The sequence below is a fragment of the Bombina bombina genome, chromosome 3 (genome assembly GCF_027579735.1).
Source record: "Bombina bombina isolate aBomBom1 chromosome 3, aBomBom1.pri, whole genome shotgun sequence".
Classification (NCBI taxonomy): Eukaryota; Metazoa; Chordata; class Amphibia; order Anura; family Bombinatoridae; genus Bombina; species Bombina bombina.
Window position 1 is genome coordinate 852,733,278 of NC_069501.1, and position 27,974 is coordinate 852,761,251.

Here is a 27,974-nt window from a genome sequence, read left to right on the forward strand (position 1 = left end):
TCATGTTACAGCTTGGGCGGGGGTGCTAGTCTTCCTTTTGTTAGTCGTACTGATCCTGGCCAAGTGGTGTTGATGGTATCTCACCACGGGGTGGGAATGTTAGGTTTGTTGCTCCTTGGAAACGGGGTTCCTTGGACCGTTCCTTAAAGATAAGAGTACACAGACTTAGCAAATAGCCTTGCTGAGTGCAGTTTAATTCTGCAAGAACGGTCATGTCAGGACCTTGGGGTGATAGGAAGGTGGACTAGCACCGCTGGGTTAATATGCAGTTTAATACTTCAGGTCTGTTTAAAGGTTTATATATTTATATGCTTATGTTTTAAATTTTAGGTAATTTAATAAAAGGCTGTGGCCAGACTTATTTACCCATTTATTGTCCTTAGTGTCTTATTTTGTGGGGGGGGGGGGTTATTAGTAATTTTGGTAATGATGGTGTCTGTAGGCTTGACGACTTAAGGGGTCAAGGACTGTAAGAGTGCAAGTCAAGTAGCTAAGGGACAAAGAACCTTGCAGCTAAACTAAATGCCACAGGTTCTTGGCACCCTCATTAATATGGAATTTCAATTTTAATAGTCATGTAATGTAGCTAAGAGTGAAATGTGCTAAATTCCAGTGAATTGAAGTAATTGTTTTGCACTATGTAAAGATGTGGTGCACATAATTTATAGAGCATTTACTGTCATGATGGAATGCCTTTGTGTCATGTTATTGTGAATTTAAAATTGCTGATCAGTTAATAAAATCCATATAGTTCAAAACAGAGCTTCTTTACATTTACAGGTTCAAATCTCACTTGTGAAGCAGATAAAATATACATGTTTAAATTAGCGATATATTGAAATGAATACAGAAATGATCAAACCTTACACAAAGATTTTATCTCGTAGCATTTTAGAATGGGTGCTTTAAATATAGAAAAGTCTTGGCTAAACCACCTTTTAAAACTTAACAGCAACATGTTACAAGCTTATGATCTACAGCCAACTTTTTTTGTTGCAAGCACCCCTACAGGCATAAATATTTACCCTAAGTACCCCCCAACTGCAACATGTAAATATTATTAGGTTAGGAAAATAAGAGGCAAGCGCGCATACAGATTGGTATCAGATATAGTTTACTGGAATTTATTTCAAAATCCGGTTTTACTGAATGCACATACAGCAAAATCTTTGGAAACATTATTGGAACAACAAATAATAAAGAGAGCAACTTACAGATAAAACATAAACACAACACACACATATAGTTCTTTAATACTGTACCACTTATATATGGAAAAAGTATATAAGGGAAGTAAAATTTGTGTTTCCAGATTTCTGCATCTAACTTCATCACATACACAGATTATCAGGCTCATTACATTTTGCACTACTTGGTTATAGAACACTTCACCTGGCACATTTCACCATGCAATATTTTCCTTGTGGCATTTTATGTGGCCCTATATTTAGCACATGGCTCCATGACACTGTTTCACAGCGCTATGTATCTGGCACGTTCCCAGTTATCAGCATTTCTGAACTCCAGTCAAATATCTATAACTTGCCAGATTCTAAGGATTTCCCCACCTGCTTCAGGGTATAACTAATAATCATTGGTTTCTGTGATACATTGAATGTTTATATTAGCTGCATCAAAGCAAACAAAAAAAAAATGAAAGGCCAAGTGCTGGGGTACCCCTTGCCAGTGCTCCCGGAAACCCCAATGGGTGCATGTACCACAGGAGCGCTCAGTTGTATAGCCAATCAAGAGACATACCACCCATGACACAGACAGAAAGGAAAGTGCTCTTAAAATTATTTTTGGTTCAAGCAAAATTAATTTTATTTTCTAAAGTGATGGTAAATTCAAGCGTTTAACAAACGCTAAGATTTACCATCACTAAAAATCAAGGGGAGTTTCATTGATCAAACCTGTACAAAAAGGTGCTAATCTTACCCTTTCTGTGCCGTTGCACAGCGCTAAATTCAGCGGCTCCGGCCGCCCATGTCACAACAATCTTCTACCAATGAGGTGCCGCTTGCACCTCTGAACCAATAGCGGTGCGTGCATACAGAAACCTGTCAGTTGACATGCACGGCTATTGGTTTAGAGGTGCAAATGTCAGTTCATTGAAGGAGATTGTTGTGCCGCGGGTGGCCGGACCTGCTGAATTTAGTGCTGTGCAACGGCACAGAAAGGGTGAGTTTAGCACCTTTTTGTACAGGTTTGATCAATGAAACTTCCCTTTATTTTTAGTGATTGTAAATCCTAGAGTTTGTAAAATGCTTGGATTTACCATCACTTTAAGTATTTTATTTTTTTGCCAAACATAAAAACTGTCAGAATAAACCTAAGCCCTACAATTAACTACTGTGTTGCAAAGAAAGTTATAATTGTGTCATACTTAGAGCATGTTGCTTTCTCATTCAGCCACTAGGTGGGCCTTCCAGCGCTATCTAGTATGTGGAAAAAATGAATTATGCAAATAGAAGCTGGAAAAAGCACTGGAATTAGGCTGGTAGGGGTTTTAGATTTTGGCACAAATAATGCAGGGAAAATTTAATAGAATATTAAATAGCTATTTTTTTTAGCTTATAGCAAATTCTTATAGTATACATTTATATCAAACATGTAAATTCCATACAACTCTGAATTTAAAAAAAATTACCATGAGGAGAATTTTTTTTTTTTCAAAGTTGAACTTTAAATTCTATTATTTATACAACCAAGTAATTCACAGAAAATTAAAATAATATTTCTGGAAATCTTAGACCTTAAAAATGTAATACAATAGGTGTCATGAATGCTTTTTTTTTTTTTAAAAAAATAAAGCGATTGGCACATTTTTGACCTAGATTATGAGTGAAGCGCAATATTGTACTTTTGCGAGCAAGATATTTGTGCTCCTCTCCGTAATATCAGCGCACGTAAATGTGTGCTGGTATTACAACTCAGGCACAATGCGAATGCGACCTCACGTTCTTATTGCCTGAAAGCCTTGCACTCACAAGAGCGCGCTTCCATAGGCTCCAATGGGAGCCTCGTTTTCATGCCATGAGATAGGGAAAACCACCTACCGCAGCGGGCAAATCGCGCATATATTTATGTATATACACACACATATTAACACAGTCCACTATTCACATCTATGTAAAAGCACTTTCGGTGCCGTTTTTCTTCTAACACCCCACATTCCCTCACTTTAACACCTTATAACTGCTTTGTGCAGTTTTTTTATTTAAAACAAAAAAAAAATGCTCATCTTTATTTCTAATTATACAGAACTCTCCACTTTATTTGGGGGGCAAAAGGGGCACATTTTTTTCATTAACCAGCGGTCTGATCTCTGATTAATTGCGCTAAGCACAAAGTGCAACTGTGATCTTGTGGGAGCATTAACCAGCCATTTGTAATTGCTGGATATTTAACGTGTGCCCATAAAGGGGCGAATTAGCCCCTTTACAGGCACACGTTAAGATATTGCTCCACTCGTAATCTATCCCTTTATGTTTGGTTTCTTTTCATTGTTACTATGTTGAGTGAGTTAGCAAAGGAGTTGGAACAATAATGTGATGTCAGAGTGAATTGAAAAATCAGAGGTTGGTTTAACAGTGCTGAACCCTGTTCTAGAGCCGTTTGTATTTGTTTAGCCTTCATTGCATTTACACAAAATGTAATTTTTTATGTGAGATACCCACACAAAGGGCAAGATTTATCAAAGTGAGAATAAGAAAATTTTCACATTTGTCGTAAAAAAAAACCTCACAAATGATATCACCATATTTATAAAAGGTTATGTGCCCATAAAGTCGCAACTTTTCATATGTGCGAACAAATTTACTCATAACCATTCGCAAGTCTTAAGTATATGCAAAAGTTGTCTGGAAATGCCTAATTCTTGTATTAATCTCTATTGGCATTTTAAAATGCCCGCATATCTTCACAGTTCTCATATATTTATGAAAAGTGGTGCATGTAATATTCACTGCTTTTAATCTCGCCAATTTGTAGGTTGCGAGGAGTGAAAAATAAAGAGCAATATTGTTGTTTGTCTGGAAGGAGAATGGAAATATGTCTTTCTTGTTGAATCTAGGGTTAGAAATTGCCCACAACAAGGCGCAGAACCTGAATAATAATATATTATATATTATAAAAAAGTAAAATAATTTAATTGCAATTGAAATAAGTATATTAAAAAGAACGAGCTCCAAAAAACGGGCAACCTTCCTTAATGAAAGAGAGCCAAAGAAGGGGCAAAATAAAACTAACTTTAATATATAAAAAAATAACATTCTTTTAAACAATCACTTGATTAAAACAATAAACCATTTACCGGTGTCTAAAATTAAGATTGATAAATAAAGTGAAAATGATATTTTCGCAAGAAAACTAGGATCAGCCAATCGCTTGACATCGCAAAAATGTTTTGCCCCAAAAATGTCTCTAGAAATTTTGATAAATACTGGCGACATTTTTGACTTCACACATTGCGAACTATAGCGAAAATAATCGCGACTTTTTAGGCCCAATTTTTCAGGGCTTGATAAATTTTGCCCAAACTATGACTATTTGTTTCAGCTGGCCAAGAATTTTTTAAAAATAGCTTTAGTTTACACTAGGTAATACTATATTATAAATAATGTCACCATATGAAATGCAAACAACTACATTTACGTGTTATTTACTATGGCATAACATGACAGCACCCATTGCTTTACAGACACAAATTTTTTCAATATTTGATCAACTAATGTGTTAAAAAAAAAACGAATGTCCCTTTAACTGGTTAATCTTAAAATGGAAAGGTGGCTTTGTTTTTTCATACTTTAAAAAGGACAATAAACACTTTTGAGATAGTAATATATAATGAAAAACTGTATCTATATATATATATATATATATATATATATATATATATATATATATATATATATATATATATATATATATATATATATATATATATATGTTACGGGTAAAGTCAGAAATCTGGGTAATCTAGGATTATCCGGGTAAACCTGACATTACTCAAGCGACTGTGGTTAAAGCCTGATGCAATGAAATTCCCCCATCTACACTATTTATTTTTTTTGCCTCTGCCTGGGGGGGTTCAAGAAAGGCGCCTCGCCGATCCTCGGGCATCCACCTCAAGTGAACCTTGGGGAATGAGATTTACAAGGGGGGCTTCACCTACCCAGCCTCCAGGCAGAGGCAAAAAAGATAGTTAAGATGTGTGAATTACAGTGCATCATATATATGTTTGATCCGTGACTCGATGCACTCTGAGAACATTTATCATGTTACATTGGGCTTTACCCACAGCCGCTTGGGTAATGTCAGGTTTACCCTGGTAATGCTAGGATTAACCAATTTCTTACTTTACCCGTAACACATATCTATACTATCATTGCGTTTGTAATGTCCGTCGCTGTCGGCAGTTCTGCACACATCCTCAAAGGAATCTTGGCAGCGCAAGCAGCCAAAAGAATTCACCTAGATGAAAAAACACCTAACCGCATGCAATAAGTATTAAAAAAAAACCTAAGCGCCCACAATAAGTGTTTAAAATAAAAACTAACCGCCTGTACTAAGTATTAAGAAAAAAAAAAAAAACTACCTAATAAAATTATTAGCCACTAAATCCACAAACCCCAACATCGCAAACTACCTAATACATCTATTAACCCCTAAACCGGCGCCAACCGCCCACAACGCATTAAACCTTACCTACCTATTAACTCCTACACCACCAACCCCCACAACGCAAAAAAACTAATTTAATGACTAAGCTCCCTAACCTAACACCCCCTAAATTAACCCCTTAATGACAATACAAATAAACTACATTACAATTAAAAATACATAAAAAATTACATTAGATTAATCTAATTACAAAAAATAAAAAAGGATAACATTACAAAAAATAATAAACACATTATCCAAAATAAAAAAAATAAACCTAATCCCTATGAAAATAAAAAAGGGGCCCCCAAAATAAAAACACCCCCTAATCTAATGCTAAACTACCAATAGCTCTTAAAAGGGCTTTTTGTAGGGCATTGCCCTAAGTTAAACAGCTCTTTTACATTAAAAATAAACAAAGTCCCCCTAACAGTAAAAACCCCAACCACCAAAATAAAATAAAAACTAACACTAATAAACCTTATCTACCCATTGCCCTGAAAAGGGCATTTGTATGTGCATTGCCTTTAAAAGGGCATTCAGCTCTTTTTTCACTGCCCTTAAAAGGGCATTCAGCTCTTTTTCAAAGTGCCCAAAATAAAAACCAAGTTAAAAAATAAAAAATCCCCCAAATTTTTTTTTAAAAAAAGCCTAACACTAAAGCCCCAAATAGGTACTCACGGTTTCAGAAGTCTGGCGGAGAAGGTCTTCTTCCAGGTGGGTCCATCATCTTCATCCACAGCGAAGGCGGTGTGGGGAGGAGGTCCGGAGTGGTCTTCCCAGAAGTGGCGATCCTCGGCGGCGCTCCTTGGTGGTGGCGGTCCTCGGTAAAGGCATGGAGGTTACTCTTCATATTTATTGGGGTACCTTGAATTCCTATTGGCTGAAATTTTCAAAATCAGCCAATAGGATGAGAGCTACTGAAAACTTATTGGCTGATATGAACAGCCAATAGGATTTCAGTAGCTCTCATTCTATTGGCTGTTTTGAAAAATTCAGCAGCCAATAGGATGAGAGCTACTGAAATCTTATTGGCTGATTTGAACAGCCAATAGCATTTTAGTAGCTCTAATCCTATTGGCTGTTTTGAAAAATTCAGCAAATAGGAATGCAAGGTACCCCCAATTGATTGCGGTACCTTGCATTCAATATTCAGTATACCACGGACATCAGATGAAGAGGAGCCTCCATGTCGCCAAGGACCGCCGCCGCTGAGGACTGACGCCTAGGATCGCCACATCTGGGAAGACCGCTCTGGACCTCCGCTTCATGCCACCTTCGCTGTGGATGAAGATGATGGACCCACCTGGAAGAAGATCTTCTCCGCCGGACTTCTGAAAACGTGAGTACCTATTTGGGGCTATAGTGTTAGTTAATTTTTTAATTTTGGGGGGGGGGGTTTTATTTTTTAAATTAGGGTTTATTTTTTTCTTTACTTCTATTTCTTATTTTTTGTAGCTTGGGGGGCTGTATTTACAACACATAGACTGCCCTCTGGGCAGGCTTATCAACTAGTATATAATAAATTGCAATATACTATCATAACTTATTTTGTCACCTTTTTCCTTTCCATTCTGAAATCGTGAGCTTTTCATCTCCTGTTAGAAATGGAAGTGCAGAGGATTGTTATATCCCACACAGCCATTGGCTGCACACTCTAGTGACCTGTTTATAACTGTTTCTAATTGGCCACAGCAGAGAAGGTAACATTTACATGGCAGCTCCCATTGCTTTATAAACACTAAAACTTATTTTGTCAATATTTAAACAGCTAATGAAACTTAAAAAAAATACATCTACAGGTTTCTCTCAGACTAACCTTTTCTTTGAATGCATCATTCTATCAGGCATGTATTTAGTGTTTAATGCCCCTTTAATGTGACAGTCAAAATTAAAGTGTAATGGTTCAGATAGAGCAAGCAATTTTAAATAGCTTTTATTATACTTCTATTTTCTAATTTGCTTCATTATCTAGGTAGTATTTGTTGCAAAGCACGCCTAAGTAGTCTCAGGAGCAGCAATGCACTACTGGGAGCTAGCCTGTACTTATATGCTTCTTGTCATTGGTTCACCAGATGTGTTAATCTAGTTTCCAGTAGTGCATTGCTGCTCCTAGGTTTCCTATTCAACAAAGGACACCAAAAGAACAAAGCAAATTGGAAATTTGTTTAGAATTGTATGTAGAATGTGGGTCTTATGTCCAAAATGATAAGGCACCCTAGATTTGTCTATTATTCCATCTATCATCCATACGTCTCTTGTCTAACCTCATTTGCATGCTGGGTAGTAACACTTATGCTTTTAAAATGAACATACAACTTAAAGCTTCTAGTGTGCATATTAAAAAATAATAGGTTCAAGATCATTTTTGCATGAAAGAGGTTACGTTAAAGCTGTTTATTTTGATGCTAACAGGAAATACATGTCTGATCGATATCTCACTGGCTGAAAAGCAGAAGTCACACTGTTTTACTGATAACAGTGAGAAGCCTCAGTACATGAACATCAGTTCTAACAAGAGGGGAAAAAAGGCAATACATTTTAAATTACTAAATGAAACAAACAATGCCCCTTTAATTATTTCCTAAACAAATTACTCACAAAAAAAAAAACATTACTTTTTCTGTAGCGTTAAAAATGGCTGATGCCACACTTGCCCTCTATATTAGAAATGGGCGAATGTGGTGAAAGTGCAATTTGCTTGGTAGAATGAATAGTCCTGTGGACATTTGTTTTGGACAATTGAAATTTGATAAGAAAGAAAATCCATTAAAATTCGGTAATCAAATGTTACTAATAATTTTGAATGTTCATAATTAGATCAAATATTTACATTCGAAATTTCCATTGTAACATTCGATTTAACAAATACTATTCAGAAGTTCATGTGGTAGGGGATTTAGTTAATTGATACATAATAGTTACAAATATATTAATTTGAATGATCTATTTTGAATATTGCATAATTAGAATATAACATTAAAGAGAGCATTAGAAATAATTTTAGAAATATACAGATTCAATTTTTTCTTCTTTTTTTTTTTAAATATTGCATAATTTAGATATTACATTTAAAGAGAGCATTAGAAATACTATTACATTAAACAAATGCTAGAATGTTGTGCAAACAGTGGAAATTGGAAAACAAACAAATGTGTTAAAATTAGTTTCATTTTTTGAATGTTGCATTCTATATCTTCAACTCTTGTAAAGTTAAAGCATTGTTTAAGTTGTCATAATATGTATCTAATCCTACTATACTTCCTCTTCTGTAAATGCAGAACCTTACTACATCTTATTGTTTGATTAAGAAAGCCCTTAATCTTGTGAATCTATACACCCTCCAATTTCACCTTAAAAACCTTGTAGGGATTTCAACATTATTCATATGCTTATGATACACTTCGAACCAATTCTAGCGGCCCCAGCATCACAGCAAGCGGACAGTGTCTGCTGACCACAGTTATCATGACAGAAGCAATTGCTTGTGCAGCAGTGCCGCTTGCTCTTGCACAACCAATTAAGCGATAGCCAGACTTGTCAATCATCTCAGTCGGAGCTGACCAGCTTCATTAACTCCACCACTCTAAGGGTGCTACTTAAAGGGATATGAAACTCAAAAAAAATATTTTGTGATTCAGAGAGAGCATACAATATTAAAAAGATTTCCAATTTACTTCTGCTATCAAATTTGCGTTGTTCCCATGATATTCTGTAATGAAGAGATACCTAGGTAGCACTACATGGCAGGAAATATAGTGCTTCAGAAATGGGCCGGCTCCTAAGCGTATGTCCTTGCTTTTCAACAAAAAATACCAAGAGAAAGAAGAAAAGTTGATAATAGAAGTAAAATAGCAAGTTATTTAAAATCACATGCTCTATTTGAATCATGAAAAAAAAATCATGAAAAAAAAGTTTTGGGTTTCATGTCCCTTTAACTAGCGTTTCAGGCTCTCTTGCCCCAGTCCGCAGCTTCATAAAATGGAGCCCATAGTCTCCTCTGTTAAGCCATAAAATATTTTTCAGTCTCTCTATTTTTAATGGATTAATAAACCCAATAACCTAAACTCTCTCTACTGAAATTAAATATAAGAAATGCTATCGCAGAGTCAAAAAGTAGACACTTGTATAGAGAGCATGAAATCTGCAACCTTCTTGTACTGGGTCTGCATAAAATTATTCACAATTCAACTGACATCTTATTTCTTGTAAAGGAGTAAATAAGCACCACTTACTTAATTAACTTTCCGCCAAGCCATATCTTCTGTAGTAGCGCCATCATCCACAAAGCAAGAACGATGCCTCCTCTGCTTCTAGCTGCTTACTTGTAATTGATGCAAAAAAGATCCACTGCAGATTAAATCCAACTTTATCAACAAGGTGTGGATCAGGTAATTAGGGCACACTGCTGCTCCTAAAATCTGCAGAGAAAAAATAGAGATGCTTACATAAAACACAAAATGTATGCTTTCCTGATTCCACAAGTCATCATGTATGGGAATTCCCCTCCTGATCACTAGGAGGAGGCAAACAAATACCCAAACACACCAGAGCTTTAAATCCCTCCCTCCTCCCATGAACCTCAGTTATACATATATCCAAGTAGATGAGGAGAACAGGAAAAATAAAAGGGAGCAAAATAAGTGCAACACAAATACAGCCGCCACCTGAACAAAAAGAGTGGTGCTTGTGGACTCTCACCATCATAAAAGAAATTAAATTATTAGGTAAGTATAAATTTTGTTTACTTTCCTCACATGGTAAGAGTCCATAAAAGTAAATCACATGTGGGAATATATATCCAAGCAGTGAAGACCACAATATTACTATGAAATAGGGGGTAAACAGTGAAGGCAGGTAGGTTACTGATGATGCACTATGGCCCGCAGAATTTTTCTTGCAAAAGCAGCCTCAGAAGATCTATAGACATCAAAGTAAGAAACTTTGAAAAAGTGTGCCGAGAAGTACAAGTAGCTGCAAATCTGATCAATAGAAGCCTCATTATCAAAAGCCCTATTTACTAGGGCCTAGTAGAATGAGCAGTAATGCACCTAGGGGGATATTTCCCCACAAAAAAATATGCCTTGTGAATTAAGGCTTTAAGCCAGGCACCGACCCTTGCAAGTCCCAGAAAAATTAACAAAAGGTAAGAAAAATGTCTTAAATATTTTGCAGCTTCCACAGAATACTTGAGAGCTCTAACAACATCCAGATTGTGAAGAGCGACGCTCCTTAGAGTTCTTAGGAGCTGGACACAAAGAAGCAACCATAATTTCCTGATTAATAGTATCTGTAAATACTACCTTCTGAAGAAAGGAAAAGCTTAATGCTCAGAAACGCTTCGAGCAAAAGAAATAGATAGAAGAAAAAGAACCTTCCAGGATAAAAATTATGCAGCATCTCAAAAGGAGAAGTTTGAGGAACCTTCAAAGCCAAATTAAAAACATCAAAGAGCACAAATCTGCCCCTTCAGCCGACAAGCCCTTATCCAGACACTTCTACAAGGACACCACACAAAAACAAAATTTTCCAGACCTTATGATAAATACGTCTGGTAAAAGGTTCCTAGACTGAATCAAGGTGTGAATATCATGGTCAGAAAAACCTCTCTGAGACAGCACTAAGTTTTCAATCACCATTCTGTCAAACTCAGAGTTTTGAAATCCTAATAAATGAAAATATCTAGGAGGAAACCTCCAAGACAGGCACGACGACATATGAACCAGATCCACAAACCAAATCCTGCAAGGCCATGCTGAAACAAATCAGAATTGGTGAGGCTTGTTCCTGATTGAATTTTGCTATCATTCTTGATAGGAACCACTAGGGTAACTATCAGAATTTTTAGAGGGTCCCGAAGCACAATACTGGGGCAGTTTTTGATTTAAGTGAGAGGCCATAAGATTTATTTCTGGAAGACCTTAATGTCTCACAATCTGGTTGAAAAGCATCCTAATTCAGAGACAATTTTCCTGGGTGATGAGATTGGCAACTGAGAAAGCCTGCCTCCCAATTGTGGATAGAAGAAATCTTGAAATTATGACATTCTATCTAGCTGAAGATGCAGACCACTTCCCCCATTACTAAGGAACGGAGAGTTCCTCCTGATGATTGAAAAAGGCAACTGCTGTGACATTGTCTCACTGGAATTGCAGTAAAGAGACCTGTCTGAGGTCAGGCCAACTCTGAAGATTTGCGTAAATAAAAAGAGAGAAGCACTCAACCTGGGAACGAACAATAGCATAATAGCTTGTTCTATGGCTAGTTTCCACCCAAGAAGCAGTCTCTTTTTGCTCAACATGTGCCTTTCACAGAGAAGAACTTTCCTGTAGCATATTAGTCTGATCCTGACTTAACAGTGCAGTCCAGCCCCAAAATACCAGGCAATCCCTCTCTGAACAAGAGAAACGGCAAAACCCCAGACATACAATTCGACCTAGTGTGGGCCTCGTCAGTGAGGTGCAGCCATATCCCTCTAGGCACACCGAGCAACGGGTCCACGTCTGGAATCCCGTATAACACTTAGGGAGACTTCCCTAAGAGTCATAATTTGCATAAATAAAAATAGAGAAGGGCTCAACCTGGGAACGAACAATAGCATAACAGCTTGTTCTATGGCTAGTTTCCATCTAAGAAGCAGCCTCTTTTTGCTCAACATGTGCCTTTCACAGATGACTTTCCTGTAGCATATCAGTCTGATCCTGACTTAACAGTGCAGTCCAGCCCCGAAATACCAGGGAATCCCTCTCTGAACAAGAGGGACGGCAAAACCTTAGATATACGTTTCGGCCTAGTGTGGGCCTCATCAGTGAGGTGCAGCCATATCCCTCTAGGTAAACTAAGCAACGGGTCACGTCTGGATTACCGCATCACACTTAGGGAGACTTTCCTAAGAGTCATAATTTGCATAAATAAAAAGAGAGAAGCGCTCAATGTCAAACATAAAAAAAAATGTGTTTGTTTTTTGCGCTCCTATATGATCAAGCAAGCTGAGGAGATGTAAAGATAAATTTCTCCAGTCGGATTAGTATATGCACCTTATTTATCAATAAATATAAGCAACTATTCTTCATGTAAGTGGTATATGTACCAATAGCAATATTTCTAAAGCCCCACTAGTAGCATTGCTAACACCCTTCTTAAAAAAACAACACTAAGTACAGTCGCACCACTGTTCTTCAATTAAATTTTATTCCATATACAGGAGCATGTATAAAAATGGACTACGTTTCGGGCCTTACATCTTTACGCATGTCCTAAACATTGTATAGTGACATAACAACCTTATAAACCTATACCTAGACGTATAACTCCTCCTTATTCCATATTTGTAAATTATATAACACTGCCACCTTGTGACCAAAAATAATAATAACATGTTAATAATAGTGTAGTTTAAACTGATATATACAGGGAAGCAAACCTAGTTTTATTGCTTTTTGGTACAAATTCAAATCCTTTTTTCTCATTATCAAATTAGTTACTTTAAGTTAATAGACAGTACCTCTTAATCTATAATATACTTATTCAAAACATCATATCAGAAAATTAAATTGAATTCAATAAAAAGATTCCAGTCTAGTTCTCTGTTCATACCACTCGTTATCAAGGCATCTAATTTATAGATCCAACAAGCTTCTCTCTTTTTGAGAAGCAAATCTCTATTGCCCCTTCTACTAGGGATTAAAAGATAGTCTATGACTTGGAATCGTAATTGTGAGATTGAATGACCAGCGAATACAAAATAATGTGCAACAGGGGCATTGAAATCCTTCATCCTAATATTGGACTTATGTTGTAAAATTCTATCACGGACCCTGTGAATCGTCGCCCCTATATAAATTATGCCACAAGGGCATTTAATAAGGTAGATTACGAATAAAGCATTACAATAGTATGCTCTTATTTTAAATTTTTGTCCTGTATTCTGGTTTACAAAAATATCTCCCTTAATAAGATTATTAAAACTTGAGCAGAGAAAATACACTCTGTATGGCATGAAAGGAACGTCTGAGTACGCTAGGCCGACCATGCTAAATTTAAAACAACAGTAAACTGTCCAAAAGTGCTATAAAACGGCAGCATAATGTGACTATGTAAAGCAGTGATTTTCAACCTTTTTGTCGCTGTGGCACACTTTTTTACATTAAAAATCCTGCGACACACCACCATCCCAAAATTTTACAAAATCATTGTAGCCTAATACAGTATATATATATATATATATATATATATATATATATATATATATATATATATATATATATATATATATATATATACACACACATACACACACACACATACACATACACATACACACTGTACTGTGCTGTCATGCCATGCCTCCTACAAACTATATATGACATATTGACATTCATTCACAAACAATCATAATGATTGTCTGTGAATGAATGTCAATGTCATGGTTGTAAATAATGCCTGATGAGCCTGTCACACACCTCCCAATATTTCAAAATTTGAAAGAGGGACACCCCCGCACTGTTGTCAGTCTGCCGCGGCACACCTGAGGATCTCTCACGGCACACTAGTGTGCCACGGGACACTGGTTGAAAAACACTGATGTAAAGCATATGCATATGCTCATATTAATAGCTGTTGAGCTATGAAGGTGGGTAGTATTTACCTGTCAGCAGCTGTGTCCACTGCGCTTACCTCAGCTGCAGCAACTTGCTTCCAGTAGACAAGCCCATCCTAGGCAGTGCAAGCACAATGCCAAGTTATCTAAGTCAGTAATAGCATCTACAATCCAGGAGATTGGTGGGCATGTCCACAATTCACTTGTGGAGGGCTATGTATCCCATAAGGAGCAACTCACAGCAGACCATAGGATTGGTTGACACATTTCACCTGGGTTGGCCTGTGACATTCCTCACTGAGAAAAGACCTTTCACTCTCTGGCTGATAACTTTTTGTCTACCCCTACTGCGAGAAGGAAATGGGCCTCAAATCGATTAGAGGACCCCTCTCAACAATGAGTAGATCTGCTCTTCAACTTCACCTTATTCCTTATTCTAGTGGTCAGGAGGGAAATTCCCACACGTGATGACTCATGGACTCTTACCATCTGATGAAAGAAATGCTGTTTTTTTCAGTACAATAAAATAATTGTGCAATTTTTTATCATGCAATCCAGTAAAGAAAGATAGCATTATATTTATTGATAAATCTATTTATTTACATATAAAATAGATCTGCTGGCACTCTACAAATAACTAATAATAATAATAATAATAATAATAACCATAACACTATCAAATAGTTCTACCTCCCAATTGTCCTGATTTTTGCTGGACAGTAATGAATTTAGAGGTCTTTCCCGCCAGGGATAGGCATGGACCAAGTCTGTGGCGGACATTTTCCAAAGTACAGACCTTAGTGAAGGACACCAAGGTACATTTCAAATTAATAACATCAAAAACACTATCTTTACCGAGAGGGTACTGGATTCATGGTGGAATAGCCATCCAGCAGAAGTGGTAGAGACAGTGAAGGAGTTTAAACATTCATGGGATATGCATACGGCTATGCTAGATATAAGATAAGGCCAAGAACAAATGAAAGTTTTCAGAAAATTGAGCAGACTAGATGGGCCAAATGGTTCCTTTCTGCCGGCACATTCTATGTTTCTATAAGTCAGGAGAACGGCACTTTGCTCTCAAATGGGCCGCACATTGGACGCCCCTGGAATAGTTCCACAATGTCAGGGGTTTTTCCCTGCTTTGTTTGCCATGTGCTGCTGGCAGCCGTTTTACTCACGTCTCTTGCTGACTCTAGTGAATACTGTGTGATGCTGCTCATTTCCTGTACTTCATTTTATGGCCAGACTAGTGTACATCATCCGTGTGAGACAGGATGCAGTCTCAGAATTGTGATGTCATCACTTATTATTTAAAGGGCCTCTGTTCAGTATGCTTTGCCCTTGCGTTGTCTCAGACATGTTTGTGAGAGCTCCTGTGTATTACCTGGCTGTCTGACATCCCTCCTGGTTCCTGATCCCTGACTCTGCTGTTCTCGTTGTTCCTGATTCCGACTCGTCTGACTACTCGCTTTGGCTCCTGACTCGGTTCGTCTGACTATTCACTTTGGCTCCTGGCACGGATCGTCTGACTACCAGCTCTGGTTTTGATTCCTGGCTTGTTATTTGACTTGTGGACTTTTTATTATTTTTTGCTATTAATAAAGGTGTGATTATTTTTGCACTTCTCGTCTCAGTCTGATTCTTGGCATCCTAACATTATGCAAGGGCCTTGAATCCTGATGGTGCTAATAATCCACCTTTACCTGCCATAATTTCCAGGATGGATGAACAGGATCACCCCTTGGATCAATTTGCACTAGCCCTGCAAACCCTGCTGACTCGCAATGCACATTTAGACCAAAGTGCCCCGCAATTTATGGCTGCTCCTGTTTCCGCTGCTGCACCTTGTCCTACCAGGAGCATGTCCGGTTCTGCACCTCTACCTCAGCGATATGGAGGCGATCCTAATCAGTGCAGAGGGTTTTTGAACCAGGTGGGCATTTACTTTGAGATGTTACCTCAGGCGTTTCCCTCTGACAGAGCTAAGGTGGGATTTCTCATCTCGTTACTCTCTGACACAGCTCTTGCCTGGGCTAATCCCTTGTGGGAGACTAATAAACCTGTGATTAAAAATTACCCTGAATTTGTGGCCTCCTTTCGAAGGGTATTTGATGTTCCGGCTCGCTCCTCCTCTGCTGCTAAACAACTCATGTCCATTCAGCAAGGTACGAGATCTGTTGCTCAGTATGCCATTGAGTTCCGTACTCTTGCCTCAGAGGTAGGTTGGAACAATGAAGCCCTTGTTGCCGCCTTCTTTCATGGGCTCTCTGATGCGATTAAAGACGAAGTTGCTGCCAGAGATTTACCAGAGGATCTCGAGGCATTAGTGTCTTTTTTTATCTTAATTGACATCAGACTCCAAGAGAGGCCCTCTTTCAAGGAGCGCTTGCGGAAGCCTCCTTTTCCGTTGTCTCCTACGTGTTCGTTCCCACCCATGCCTCCCTCTCTTCCCATGCCTCCTGGTCCCGAGTCACCAGGTACTGCTGAGCCGATGCAGTTGGGATTCACGCGTCTCTCTGCGGTGAAGAGGGCCTTTAGGAGGAGGGAGGGCCTCTGCCTCTATTGTGGGTTACAGGGCCACCTTTTGAAGTCTTGTCCTACATGGCCGGGAAACGCTCACACCTAAGGTCCTGTCGGGGGCAGACCTTGGGTGGTTTATCCTCATGCCCGGAACAGCTAAAGAAGAAAACTTTGGTCACGGTTGTTTTTTTCCTGGGTGGACTCCTCCAGAGTCACCCAGGCTCTTGTTGATTCCGGTGCTGCGGGTTATTTCATTGACAGTGCTTTTGTATCAAAGCACTCCATTCCTGTTTTGCCTCGGTCCGTTCCGCTTGCTATTGAGGCCATTGATGGCAGGCCCCTTTAGCCCGCACTCGTTACTCACAAAACTGCTCCGTTATCCATGGCTGTTGGGGCTCTCCATTTTGAAACCCTCCAGTTCCACGTGATAAACTTTTCCGCATTTTCCGGTTGTTCTGGGTTATCTCTGGCTCCAAAAGCACAATCCCAGCCTCGACTGGCACAGGTCCGAAATTTTGTTGTGGTCTCCGCAATGTATTTCCACTTGTTTTCGGAAACAAGTTAAAGTCTTGTACACTTCTTCGGTATCTCAATTGCCAGAGTACCACCAAGAGTTCCTAGACGTTTTTTGACAAGGTGCGTGCCGGTACGTTGCCTCCTCACAGGTCTTACGATTGTGCCATAGCCCTGCAACCCAGAGCCATTCCTCCTCGGGCCGGGTTTACCCTCTGTCTTTTGCGGAGAATTGTGCTATGGAGGAGTATGTTGCCGATGCTTTGTCACTGGGGATCCTGCTCTCCTACAGGGGCTGGCTTCTTCTTTGTGAAGAAAAAGGGTGGCGAGTTAAGACAATGCATTGATTATAGGGGTCTTAATCATCTTACCATTAAGAATGCTTACCCTATTCTGCTCATTACGGAACTCTTTGACCGCCTCAAGGGAGCTACGGTCTTTACTAAACTTGATTTGAGAGGAGCATACAATCTCAGGATCAAGGAGGGTCACGAATGGAAAACAGCATTTAACACTAGGAGCGGGCATTATGAGTATCTTGTAATGCCCTTTGGCCTATGTAATGCTCCTGCTGTTTTCCAGGAATTTATTAATGATGTCCTACGAAATATGTTGCAACAGTGTGTTGTACTGTACTTAGACGACATCCTCATACACTCAACCACACTTGAGGCTCATCGTTCTGATGTTACACGGGTTCTTCAGACTCGAGAAATGTGAGTTCCATCAGACTCAAGTAACCTTCCTAGGTTATGTTATCTCCGTTGCAGGGTTCTCCATGGATCCTGACAAGTTATCTGCAGTTCTGCAGTAGCCTCGCCCAGTTGGTCTTCGGTGTATTCAACGTTTTTTGGGGTTCGCCAATTACTATAGAGAGTTTATTAAAAACTTTTCTTCCTTGGTCAAACCTATCACAGACATGACCCGTAAAGAGAATGATTCACTCCATTGGTCACCTACTGCCATTAAGGCCTTTGATAGTCTTAAGACTGCCTTTGCTGCCACTCCAGTTCTGGCTCATCCTAACCCTGTCCTGCCTTTCGTTCTTGAGGTCGATGCGTCTGAGACTGGAGTAGGTTCCGTTTTGTCTCAACGTTCTACGCCTGATGGTTCCTTGCATCCATGTGGTTTCTTCTCTAAGAAATTGTCTCCAGCGGAGTGCAATTATGAAATTGGCGACAGGGAATTACTGGCCATAATTTTGGCACTCAAGGAATGGAGGCATCTTCTCGAGGGTACTAGCGTGCCAGTGCTCATTCTTACTGACCACAAGAATTTAACTTATATATCTGAAGCAAAACATTTGTCACCCTGACAGGCCAGATGGGCGCTATTCTTGTCTCTGTTTAATTAAGTGGTCTCCTACCTGCCTGGTAGTAAAAATGTTAGGGCTGATGCCCTCTCTTGACAATTTTCGCCTCTGTCCAAGGAGGAGTCTGTACCCACTCCAGTTATACCTCCTGACCATACGCTCTTGACCTTCCTCTTGCAATGCGCATCTCCAATGTTTTTCATGTCTCCCTCTTGAAACCATTGGTTTGTAATCGGTTTACCACTGTGTTGACTCGTCCCCGTCCTATCTTTGTTGACAACCATGAGGAGTATGAGGTCAGCAGCATTATTGACTCTCGTATGTCCAGGGGCCGCGTACAGTATTTGGTTCACTAGAGGGGCTACGGTCCTCTGATGTTCATGCTCCCGCCCTCCTCCGTGCCTTCCATGCCCGTTTCCCGAATAAGCCTTTTGTCCTCCTGCGTCGTTGAGGGGAGGGTACTGTCAGGGTTTTTTCCCTGCTTTGTTTGCCATGTGCTGCTGGCAGCCGTTTTACTCACGTCTCTTGCTGACTCTGGTGCATACTGTATGATGCTGCTCATTTCCTGCACTTCCTTTTATGGCCAGACTGGTGTACATCATCCGTGTGAGACAGGATGCAGTCTCAAAATTGTGATGTCATCACTTATTATTTAAAGGGCCTCTGTTCAGTATGCTTTGCCCTTGAATTGTCTCAGACCTTTTTGTGAGAGCTCCTGTGTATTACCTGGCTGTCTGACATCCCTCCTGGTTCCTGATCCCTGGCTTGTTCCTGACTCTGTTGTTCTCCTTGTTCCAGATTCCGGCTCGTCTGACTATTCGCTTTGGCTCCTGACTCGGCTCGTCTGACTACCAGCTCTGGTTTTGATTCCTGGCTTGTTATTTGACTTGTGGACTTTTTATTATTTTTTGCTATTAATAAAGGTGTGATTATTTTTGCACTTCTCGTCTCAGTCTGATACCTGGCATCCTGATACACAAGTACAAATTAGTCATCTAATCAAACAAATTTAAAATAACATTTATATAAAAACTGCTTGTGGTATACTGGTATAAAATGTTTTCAAAATTCTTACCTTTTATTTTTTTGCTTGTATTGAGAGTCTGCAACTCCTGACCAAACCTACCAACCTTTTGTTAATCCCATGATCATCATGGTTGTTTTTTTACTTGGTTAGGTAAGGCTTGACAGAGCAGGCAGCGGTTTTCTATTCACAGATACCAGCATCACGCTGCCGCAGAGATCAAGGAATCGGGACGGGTCGCGACCAATGTTCCCTGTAAGGCCACTTTCGTGAGGGCCCAGCATTGAAACAGTTAATAAGGTAACCACACCTTGCAGTCTGCATTGTGTACTGTTTGCTAATTGCTCTAATTAACTGTTTCACTGCTGGGCCGCTCATAAAACTAGCCTTAGAGGGAACACTGATCACGACTCATGGGTGGTTGACACAGACTGTACTGTAGGCAGTTTGCTACTTCCCTCTCTCTCACACACTTTCCCACTACTGAGCGGCGTCACGCCGGCACGGCCCCAACCCCCGCAAAACATTGCACCGCATGCGTCAATGAGGAGTCAGGACCAGCATTTATCTGTCCTACGCCTACCTCCCTGCCGCAAAACGGGTGGCGGACACTGCAAGGTCCAGACACGGACACCAGTGTCCGTGTATGGATACTTTGCCTATCCCTGTTTCCCGATGTCCCCCTCAGACAGCCTTCAGTCCCGCATTGCACCCCAGACCCCTGCACTACAGTTAACAGAAAAACAAACAACTTGCTGTATAAGGTCCTTAAGTTGTGCTACGTTTTGCATTTAATCCAATACATTATAACCTGCACGTGGATCAAGTTGCTTTTTGATTTGTTATTTTGTGTGCACATGATTATCACATAACCTCAATTTTGTTGGCAAGTCCTTCTATCAGTTGTAACTCACTCCACTAGGACGCATGACAACTCAGGTGGGTGCCCAGTGTCCTGGACCAGGGGGTGTTTGGTGCTAGTGGCGGTTGTGAAAGGAGCATCACCCCGGCCCGATCTCACTTCTGCTCTGTTGCAGTCAGTATTAGCAGCAGTTATTAACCTTGATAATATGTACAGTCTCTCACTCTAGGAAAGCAGTGCAGGTAATGCACTTTAATAAATATCAGAACTGCTAATGACAGATGTACTGTGGGGAAGAAACTTTGTGAACTGAGTTGAGGACCCGGAGACACTAACAGCAGAATGTGCACACAGAAAGCTATTTTTTATTACAGGGCAGGGAGGAATCAGATGCAGTATGTAACCCCTTTACCCTGTAGATCCGGCTGACCAACTAAAAAGGAGAAAAGCTGTTTGACATAGAACATACGTTGTTTTGTCTTTTTTCTCTCTTTCTGCCTTTGCATCTCTTAATAAGTTTGCCTGCAATAAATTTCCTCCTTCCCCTCTACCCTTACAGGGCACTTGCACTGTGAGACTGAAGAATAAGCTGTCGGACAAACAGGAGCTCCAGCAAGGTTAGAAGTGAGAGGGCCAGGAAGGTCTTGTGGTGTGTGGGGATATTTTTTTATATCAAAGTATTTTTTCTTCACCTCCTAGGAAGTTCTTTTTTTAGTCTTGTTTTTTAAATAGAGAGGAGCCTGGCTGGTTATCTTAGTGATGTGTAAAGTGAATGATATTCATATTGCTGTTTTTAAATGTGAAATATATGTGGTCATAATACATTTGTATATGGTATATACAGTACATATATAACAAGCCAGGACTTACACTCATACAACAAAACCTCAACCTCCAAGGTTGCACTTCACTACACTTTTGCCTGATCAGGGGTGTCCCTCTTTCGAATTTTGAAATGTTGAGAGGTATGAGATACATATATACCTTTACTACCTAAATATACTCCTCCCCTTTCCCGAGTAAATTGCTCACACATAGAACATTTTGAAAGAAAAATTATTTTCAGAAACAAAAGCTTGTGCCACTGTTATGCAGGATATGCTATCACATAGTTCTTCTAAGATTTTGAAGTGATTCATTTATCTTTAAAGGGACAGTCAACACTAATATTTTTATTGTTTAAAAAGTTAGATAACATCCCAGCTTTGTACAACCAACATTGTTATAATAATATAATTTATAACATTTAAACCTCTACATTTCTGCCTGTTTCTAAGCCACTATAGACGGACTCTTATTCACATGCTTTTTTATTTGCTTTTCATAACAGGAGACTGCTAGTTCATGTGGCCATATAAATAACATTGTGCTCATGCCCGTGGGTTTTGCACAACACAGCTAAAATGCAAGTCAATAGATAATAAATAAAAAGTCATGTGATCAGGGGGCTGTCAAAAGAGGCTTAGATACAAGGTAATCACAGAGGTAAAAATATATTAAATATTACCATGTTGGCTGTACAAAACTAGGGAATGGGTAATAAAGGAATTATCTATCTTTTTAAGCAATAAACATTGTTTTAGATGACTGTCCCTTTAAGTATAAATCTGTTTTTCACAATTGTAGAACCATATAACTATTGATGGGTCAGTCCAAAAGCTAGACCATAAGGTGTGGGGGGAGTCTTCGTATGTCTGAAAAGCAATATCTATAAAACCTTCTTAACAAATGCTGCTTAATCTGATGCAAATACATTGAACTGATAGAAATTAGAGAAGGCATGCAATAGGCAACCACATGCTTGCTTTGTTTAGGTGTTTCACAAAAACCTCTTGATACCAGACCCATATGTGGCATGATTAAAAGGACATTAAATGCTCTGCACAATGGCAACGAGACCTAGGGATACAATTAGAAGAAAAGGAATGGAGAAAAATATTTAACAATGCCCGTATGTCATCAACCTCCACCAGATTTATTGAACTGAACTTTAAAATCCTCATGCAGTGGTACTTGACGCCACACAGATTACATAGGATCTACCCTTCCTCTACAGCATTATGCTGAAGAGGATGCGACGAGCTAGGCACAATGACACATATATGGTGGCAATGTGACAAGATAACACCTTTCTGGAGATCAGTAGAACTCCAACTAAAAAACTTTATGGGTAACGATTTTACACTATCCCCCATACTAGCATTGCTAAACCAAAGATCCGAGAACCAATGCAACATACGATCTACACTGTTGACAATATGTCTAAACAGTGCAAAAGCCTTAGTTGCACAAAACTGGAAGTCCCCTTCAGTCCCATCTTGCCACCAATGGTTATTAAAAGTTTCAGAAACCATACATCTGGAACAGTATGGATATTACAGACGTAACCAACTAGATCTATTCCTAGACATTACATTTTATTGGGAAACGCTCCTTAATACACTTAACGCCCAATAATGTTCTGAATTGGTGGACATCCGGATTAGGGCTAGGACATGACTCTAAGATAAGATAAACGTGTAGACCATTTTCAAGCAAACAGCTAAATTCCTACGACACAACATAAGTAAATGGCTTGACTACCTCACAAATACAATATTTAGATTCCAGTTGTTACTATTATTTTCGTGTTATGGTTTAACAAGTTATTTTTTCCTCTCTATGTTACAACCCCAACTGTTAGGTTTCCACCTAATACCTCTTTTTTCCACGCAAGAACTCTTTGCTTACTCAGTCCCATAACGAGATGGCAATGGACATTAAAATTGGACTGAGAAATACAGACTTATGGAATATATATTTAAATGCACTGTATGATATGTAAAGTGGAAAAACTTTGTATTATTGTTATTTCTGTTTGGAAAACCAATAAAAACTGTTTTGAAGAGAAAAAAAAGGACATTAAATGCTTATTGATTTTGTGTAAAAATTGTTCTTTTTACCTCACTACAGAGGCCAAAATGCAAATTCTGTTACATGAAAATGCTGCTAAAAACAAGAGAAGTTTAATGTCCCTTTGAGGTAAAAATGATAGGAAAGTCACAATTAAACTAGCATGATTCAGATAATGCATGTAATTTTAAGACACTTTTAAATTTGCTTCTAGTTTCAATGTGCTTTGTTCTTTTAGTATCCCTTGTTGAAAAAAGAATATGCAAATATTCCACACTAGTGGGAGCTAGGTGCTGATTGGTACCTGCATACATTTGTCTCTTGTGATTGTCTGACTAGATGTGTTCAGCTAGCTGCCAATATTCATTCAGTAAAAGATAACAAGAGAAGGAAGACATTTGATAATAGAAGTAAATTTAAAAGTTGAAAAAACTGTATGTTCTATCCGAATCATGAAAGAAAACCAAAAACATAATTTATGCTTACCTGATAAATTTATTTCTCTTGTGGTGTATCCAGTCCACGGATCATCCATTACTTGTGGGATATTCTCCTTCCCAACAGGAAGTTGCAAGAGGATCACCCACAGCAGAGCTGCTATATAGCTCCTCCCCTAACTGCCATATCCAGTCATTCGACTGAAGATAAGCAGAGAAAGGAGAAACCATAGGGTGCAGTGGTGACTGTAGTTTAAAATTAAAAAACATGACCACTTTGATGGAAAGGATTGCAAGCTGCACTATAGATGGATGATTAAAACAACAATTTATTAGTTACAATTTAAAAATGTTAGCACACATCATAATGATTTCACCCAAGCACACAGGAGAGGCTGCTCTCCGACGCGTTTCCTGCTACAAAAAGCACTTCATCAGGGAACCTGATGAAGTGCTTTTTGTAGCAGGAAATGCGTCGGAGAGCAGCCTCTCCTGTGTGCTTGGGTGAAATCATTATGATGTGTGCTAACATTTTTAAATTGTAACTAATAAATTGTTGTTTTAATCATCCATCTATAGTGCAGCTTGCAATCCTTTCCATCAAAGTGGTCATGTTGTTCGTTATTTCAGCGTTGGGAAATCGCTGTACTGAAAGGATTGTGCATCCAGCCTAGTCTCTGAGGTGATAGTGCAAGTGTAAGTGTTGCTGGTAACGTGCAATCAATTTGAGCTGAACTCCAGGTGCGTACAGCGTTCCAAACACAAGGAAAGTAACAGAGCTTGCTTGTATCACGCTTCCCCTCCCTGCAGTGAGTAGGACCGACAGGACGAATAGTCTGAAGTTACAAGGTATTGTCCGGTGTGGGGGTAAATTGCCTGAACTTTGTGAAGAGCGTGTTTGTGCTTTGTGAAAAAGTGAAAAGGAAATTTTTGCCATAGACTGTACTTGTGACCTAATATAACAGTGAATTTATACCTGTTGTTCTATATGCTCTATTTGTTCACTTACACCTTGAAATTTTTCTACTGAAACGTCACTTACATTGTGTATACCAGGTTGTGATACGAATCAAGAGTTGAAAGTGAAGTCATCTATCTTTTTCATGCACACAGCATATATATACTATTCAGAATCACTGTACGCTTGCACATAAATATCACTCAGAGTGAACCTAGAGATCAATACCGTTTTGCCGATAATGGTGTATTGTGGAATTTTTGTATGAATGTTGATGCTAAAATTAAAAAATACCTGCCTTAAAATGACAGGGCAGGCCGTGGACTGGATACACCACAAGAGAAATAAATTTCTCTGTATCCAGTCCACGGATCATCCACTACTTGTGGGATACCAATACCAAAGCTAAAGTACACGGATGAAGGGAGGGACAAGGCAGGTACTTAAACGGAAGGTACCACTGCCTGTAAAACCTTTCTACCAAAAATAGCCTCCGAAGAAGCAAAAGTATCAAATTTATAGAATTTTGAAAAGGTATGAAGCGAAGGCCAAATCGCCGCCTTGCAAATCTGTTCAACAGAAGCCTCATTTTTAAAGGCCCATGTGGAAGCCACAGCTCTAGTAGAATGAGCTGTAATCATTTCAGGAGGCTGCTGGCCAGCAGTCTCATAAGCTAAGCGTATTATACTCCTTAGCCAAAAAGAAAGAGAAGTTGCCGAAGCCTTTTGGCCTCTCCTCTGTCCAGAGTAGACAACAAACAAAGCAGATGTTTGACGACAATCTTTAGTAGCTTGTAAATAATACTTTAAAGCACGAACCAAGTCAAGATTGTGTAATAGACGTTCCTTCTTTGAAGAAGGATTAGGACACAATGATGGAACAACAATCTCCTGATTGATATTCTTATTAGATACCACCTTAGGTAAAAACCCAGGTTTGGTAAGCAGAACTACCTTATCTGCATGGAAGATCAGATAAGGAGAATCACATTGTAAGGCAGATAACTCGGAAACTCTACGATCCGAGGAAATAACTACCAAAAAAAGAACTTTTCCAAGATAAAAGTTTGATATCTATGGAATGAAGAGGTTCAAACGGAACCCCCTGAAGAACTTTAAGAACCAAATTTAAGCTCCAAGGTGGATCAACAGGTTTAAACACAGGCTTGATTCTAACTAAAGCCTGAAAAAATGCCTGAACGTCTGGAACATCCGCCAGACGCTTGTGCTTATGATAGATTTTCCTGGTGACAGGCTTTCGAGCCTGAATTAAGGTGTCAATGACTGTCTCGGAGAAACCACACTTTGATAAAATCAAGCGTTCAATCTCCAGGCAGTCAGCCTCAGAGAAATTAGATTTGGATGGTTGAAAGGACCTTGAAGTAGAAGGTCCTGTCTCAGCGACAGAGTCCATAGTGGAAAGGATGACATGTCCACCAGATCTGCATACCAAGTCCTGCGTGGCCACGCAGGCGCTATCAAGATCACCGATGCTCTCTCCTGCTTGATTTTGGCAATCAGACGAGGGAGCAGAGGAAACGGTGGGACACATAAGCCAGGTTGAAGGACCAAGGCGCTGCTAGAGCATCTATCAGCGTTGCCTTGGGGTCCCTGGACCTGGATCCGTAACAAGGAAGTTTGGCGTTCTGGCGAGACGCCATGAGATCCAGTTCTGGTTTGCCCCAACAATGAATCAATTGTGCAAACACCTCCGGATGGAGTTCCCACTCCTCCGGGTGAAAAGTCTGTCGACTTAGAAAATCCGCCTCCCAGTTCTCTACACCTGGGATATGGATAGCTGATAGGTGGCAAGAGTGAATCTCTGCCCAGCGAATTATCTTTGAGACTTCTAACATCGCTAGGGAACTCCTTGTTCCCCCTTGATGGTTGATGTAAGCCACAGTCGTGATGTTGTCCGACTGAAATCTTATGAACCTCATTGTCGCTAGCGGAGGCCAAGCCTGAAGAGCATTGAATATCGCTCTTAGTTCCAGAATGTTTATCGGAAGGAGTGTCTCCTCCTGAGTCCACGATCCCTGAGCCTTCAGGGAGTTCCAGACTGCCCCCCAGCCTAGAAAGCTGGCATCTGTCGTTACAATTGTCCAATCTGGCCTGCGAAAGGTCATACCTTTGGACAGATGGACCCGAGATAGCCACCAGAGAAGAGAATCCCTGGTCTCTTGATCCAGATTTAGTAGAGGGGACAAATCTGTGTAATCCCCATTCCACTGGCTGAGCATGCAGAGTTGCAGCGGTCTGAGATGTAGGCGGGCGAACGGCACTATGTCCATTGCCGCTACCATTAAGCCGATTACTTCCATACACTGAGCCACAGAAGGGCGAGGAGTGGAATAAAGAACACGGCAGGAATTTAGAAGTTTGATAACCTGGTCTCTGTCAGGTAAATCCTCATTTCTACAGAATCTATTAGAGTTCCCAGAAAGGATACTCTTGTAAGAGGGGATAGAGAACTCTTTTCTTCGTTCAATTTCCACCCATGCGACCTCAGAAATGCCAGAACTATGTCCGTATGAGACTTGTCAATTTTGAAATTTGACGCGTGTATCAGAATGTCGTCTAAATAAGGGGCCACTGCTATGCCCCGCGGCCTTAGGACCGCCAGAAGTGACCCCAGAACCTTCGTAAAGATTCTTGGGGCTGTAGCTAACCCAAATGGAAGAACTACAAACTGGTAATGCCTGTCTAGGAAGGCAAACCTGAGAAACCTTTGATGATCTTTGTGTATCGGAATGTGAAGATACGCATCCTTTAAATCCACTGTAGTCATGTATTGATCCTCCTGGATCATAGGCAGGATGGTACTAATAGTCTCCATCTTGAATGATGGAACCCTGAGAAATTTGTTTAAGATCTTGAGATCTAAGATTGGTCTGAAGGTTCCCTCTTTTTTGGGAACCAAAAACAGATTTGAATAGAATCCTTGTCCCTGTTCCTCCTTTGGAACTGGGTGGATCACTCCCATAACTAGGAGGTCTTGAACACAGTGTAAAAATGCCTCTCTCTTTATCTGGTTTGTAGATAATTGTGAAAGGTGAAATCTCCCTTTTGGAGGAGAAGCTTTGAAGTCCAGAAGATACCCCTGGGATACAATTTCCAACGCCCAGGGATCCTGGACATCTCTTGCCCAAGCCTGGGCGAAGAGCGAAAGTCTGCCCCCTACTAGATCCGTT

The 27,974-nt window shown here is 39.7% G+C and overlaps 1 protein-coding gene across 1 annotated transcript in view; it reads right to left on the reverse strand.

Annotated features, from left to right (window-relative positions):
* CLYBL (citramalyl-CoA lyase) overlaps window positions 1–27,974 on the reverse strand; it is a 1,241,399-nt gene that overhangs the window by 1,192,210 nt on the left and 21,215 nt on the right. The window contains exon 2 of the mRNA XM_053707813.1: window positions 9,900–10,085. Coding sequence (XP_053563788.1) covers window positions 9,900–9,946 — 47 coding nt within the window. The 5' untranslated portion in view covers window positions 9,947–10,085. The remainder of the gene's footprint in view (window positions 1–9,899; window positions 10,086–27,974) is intronic.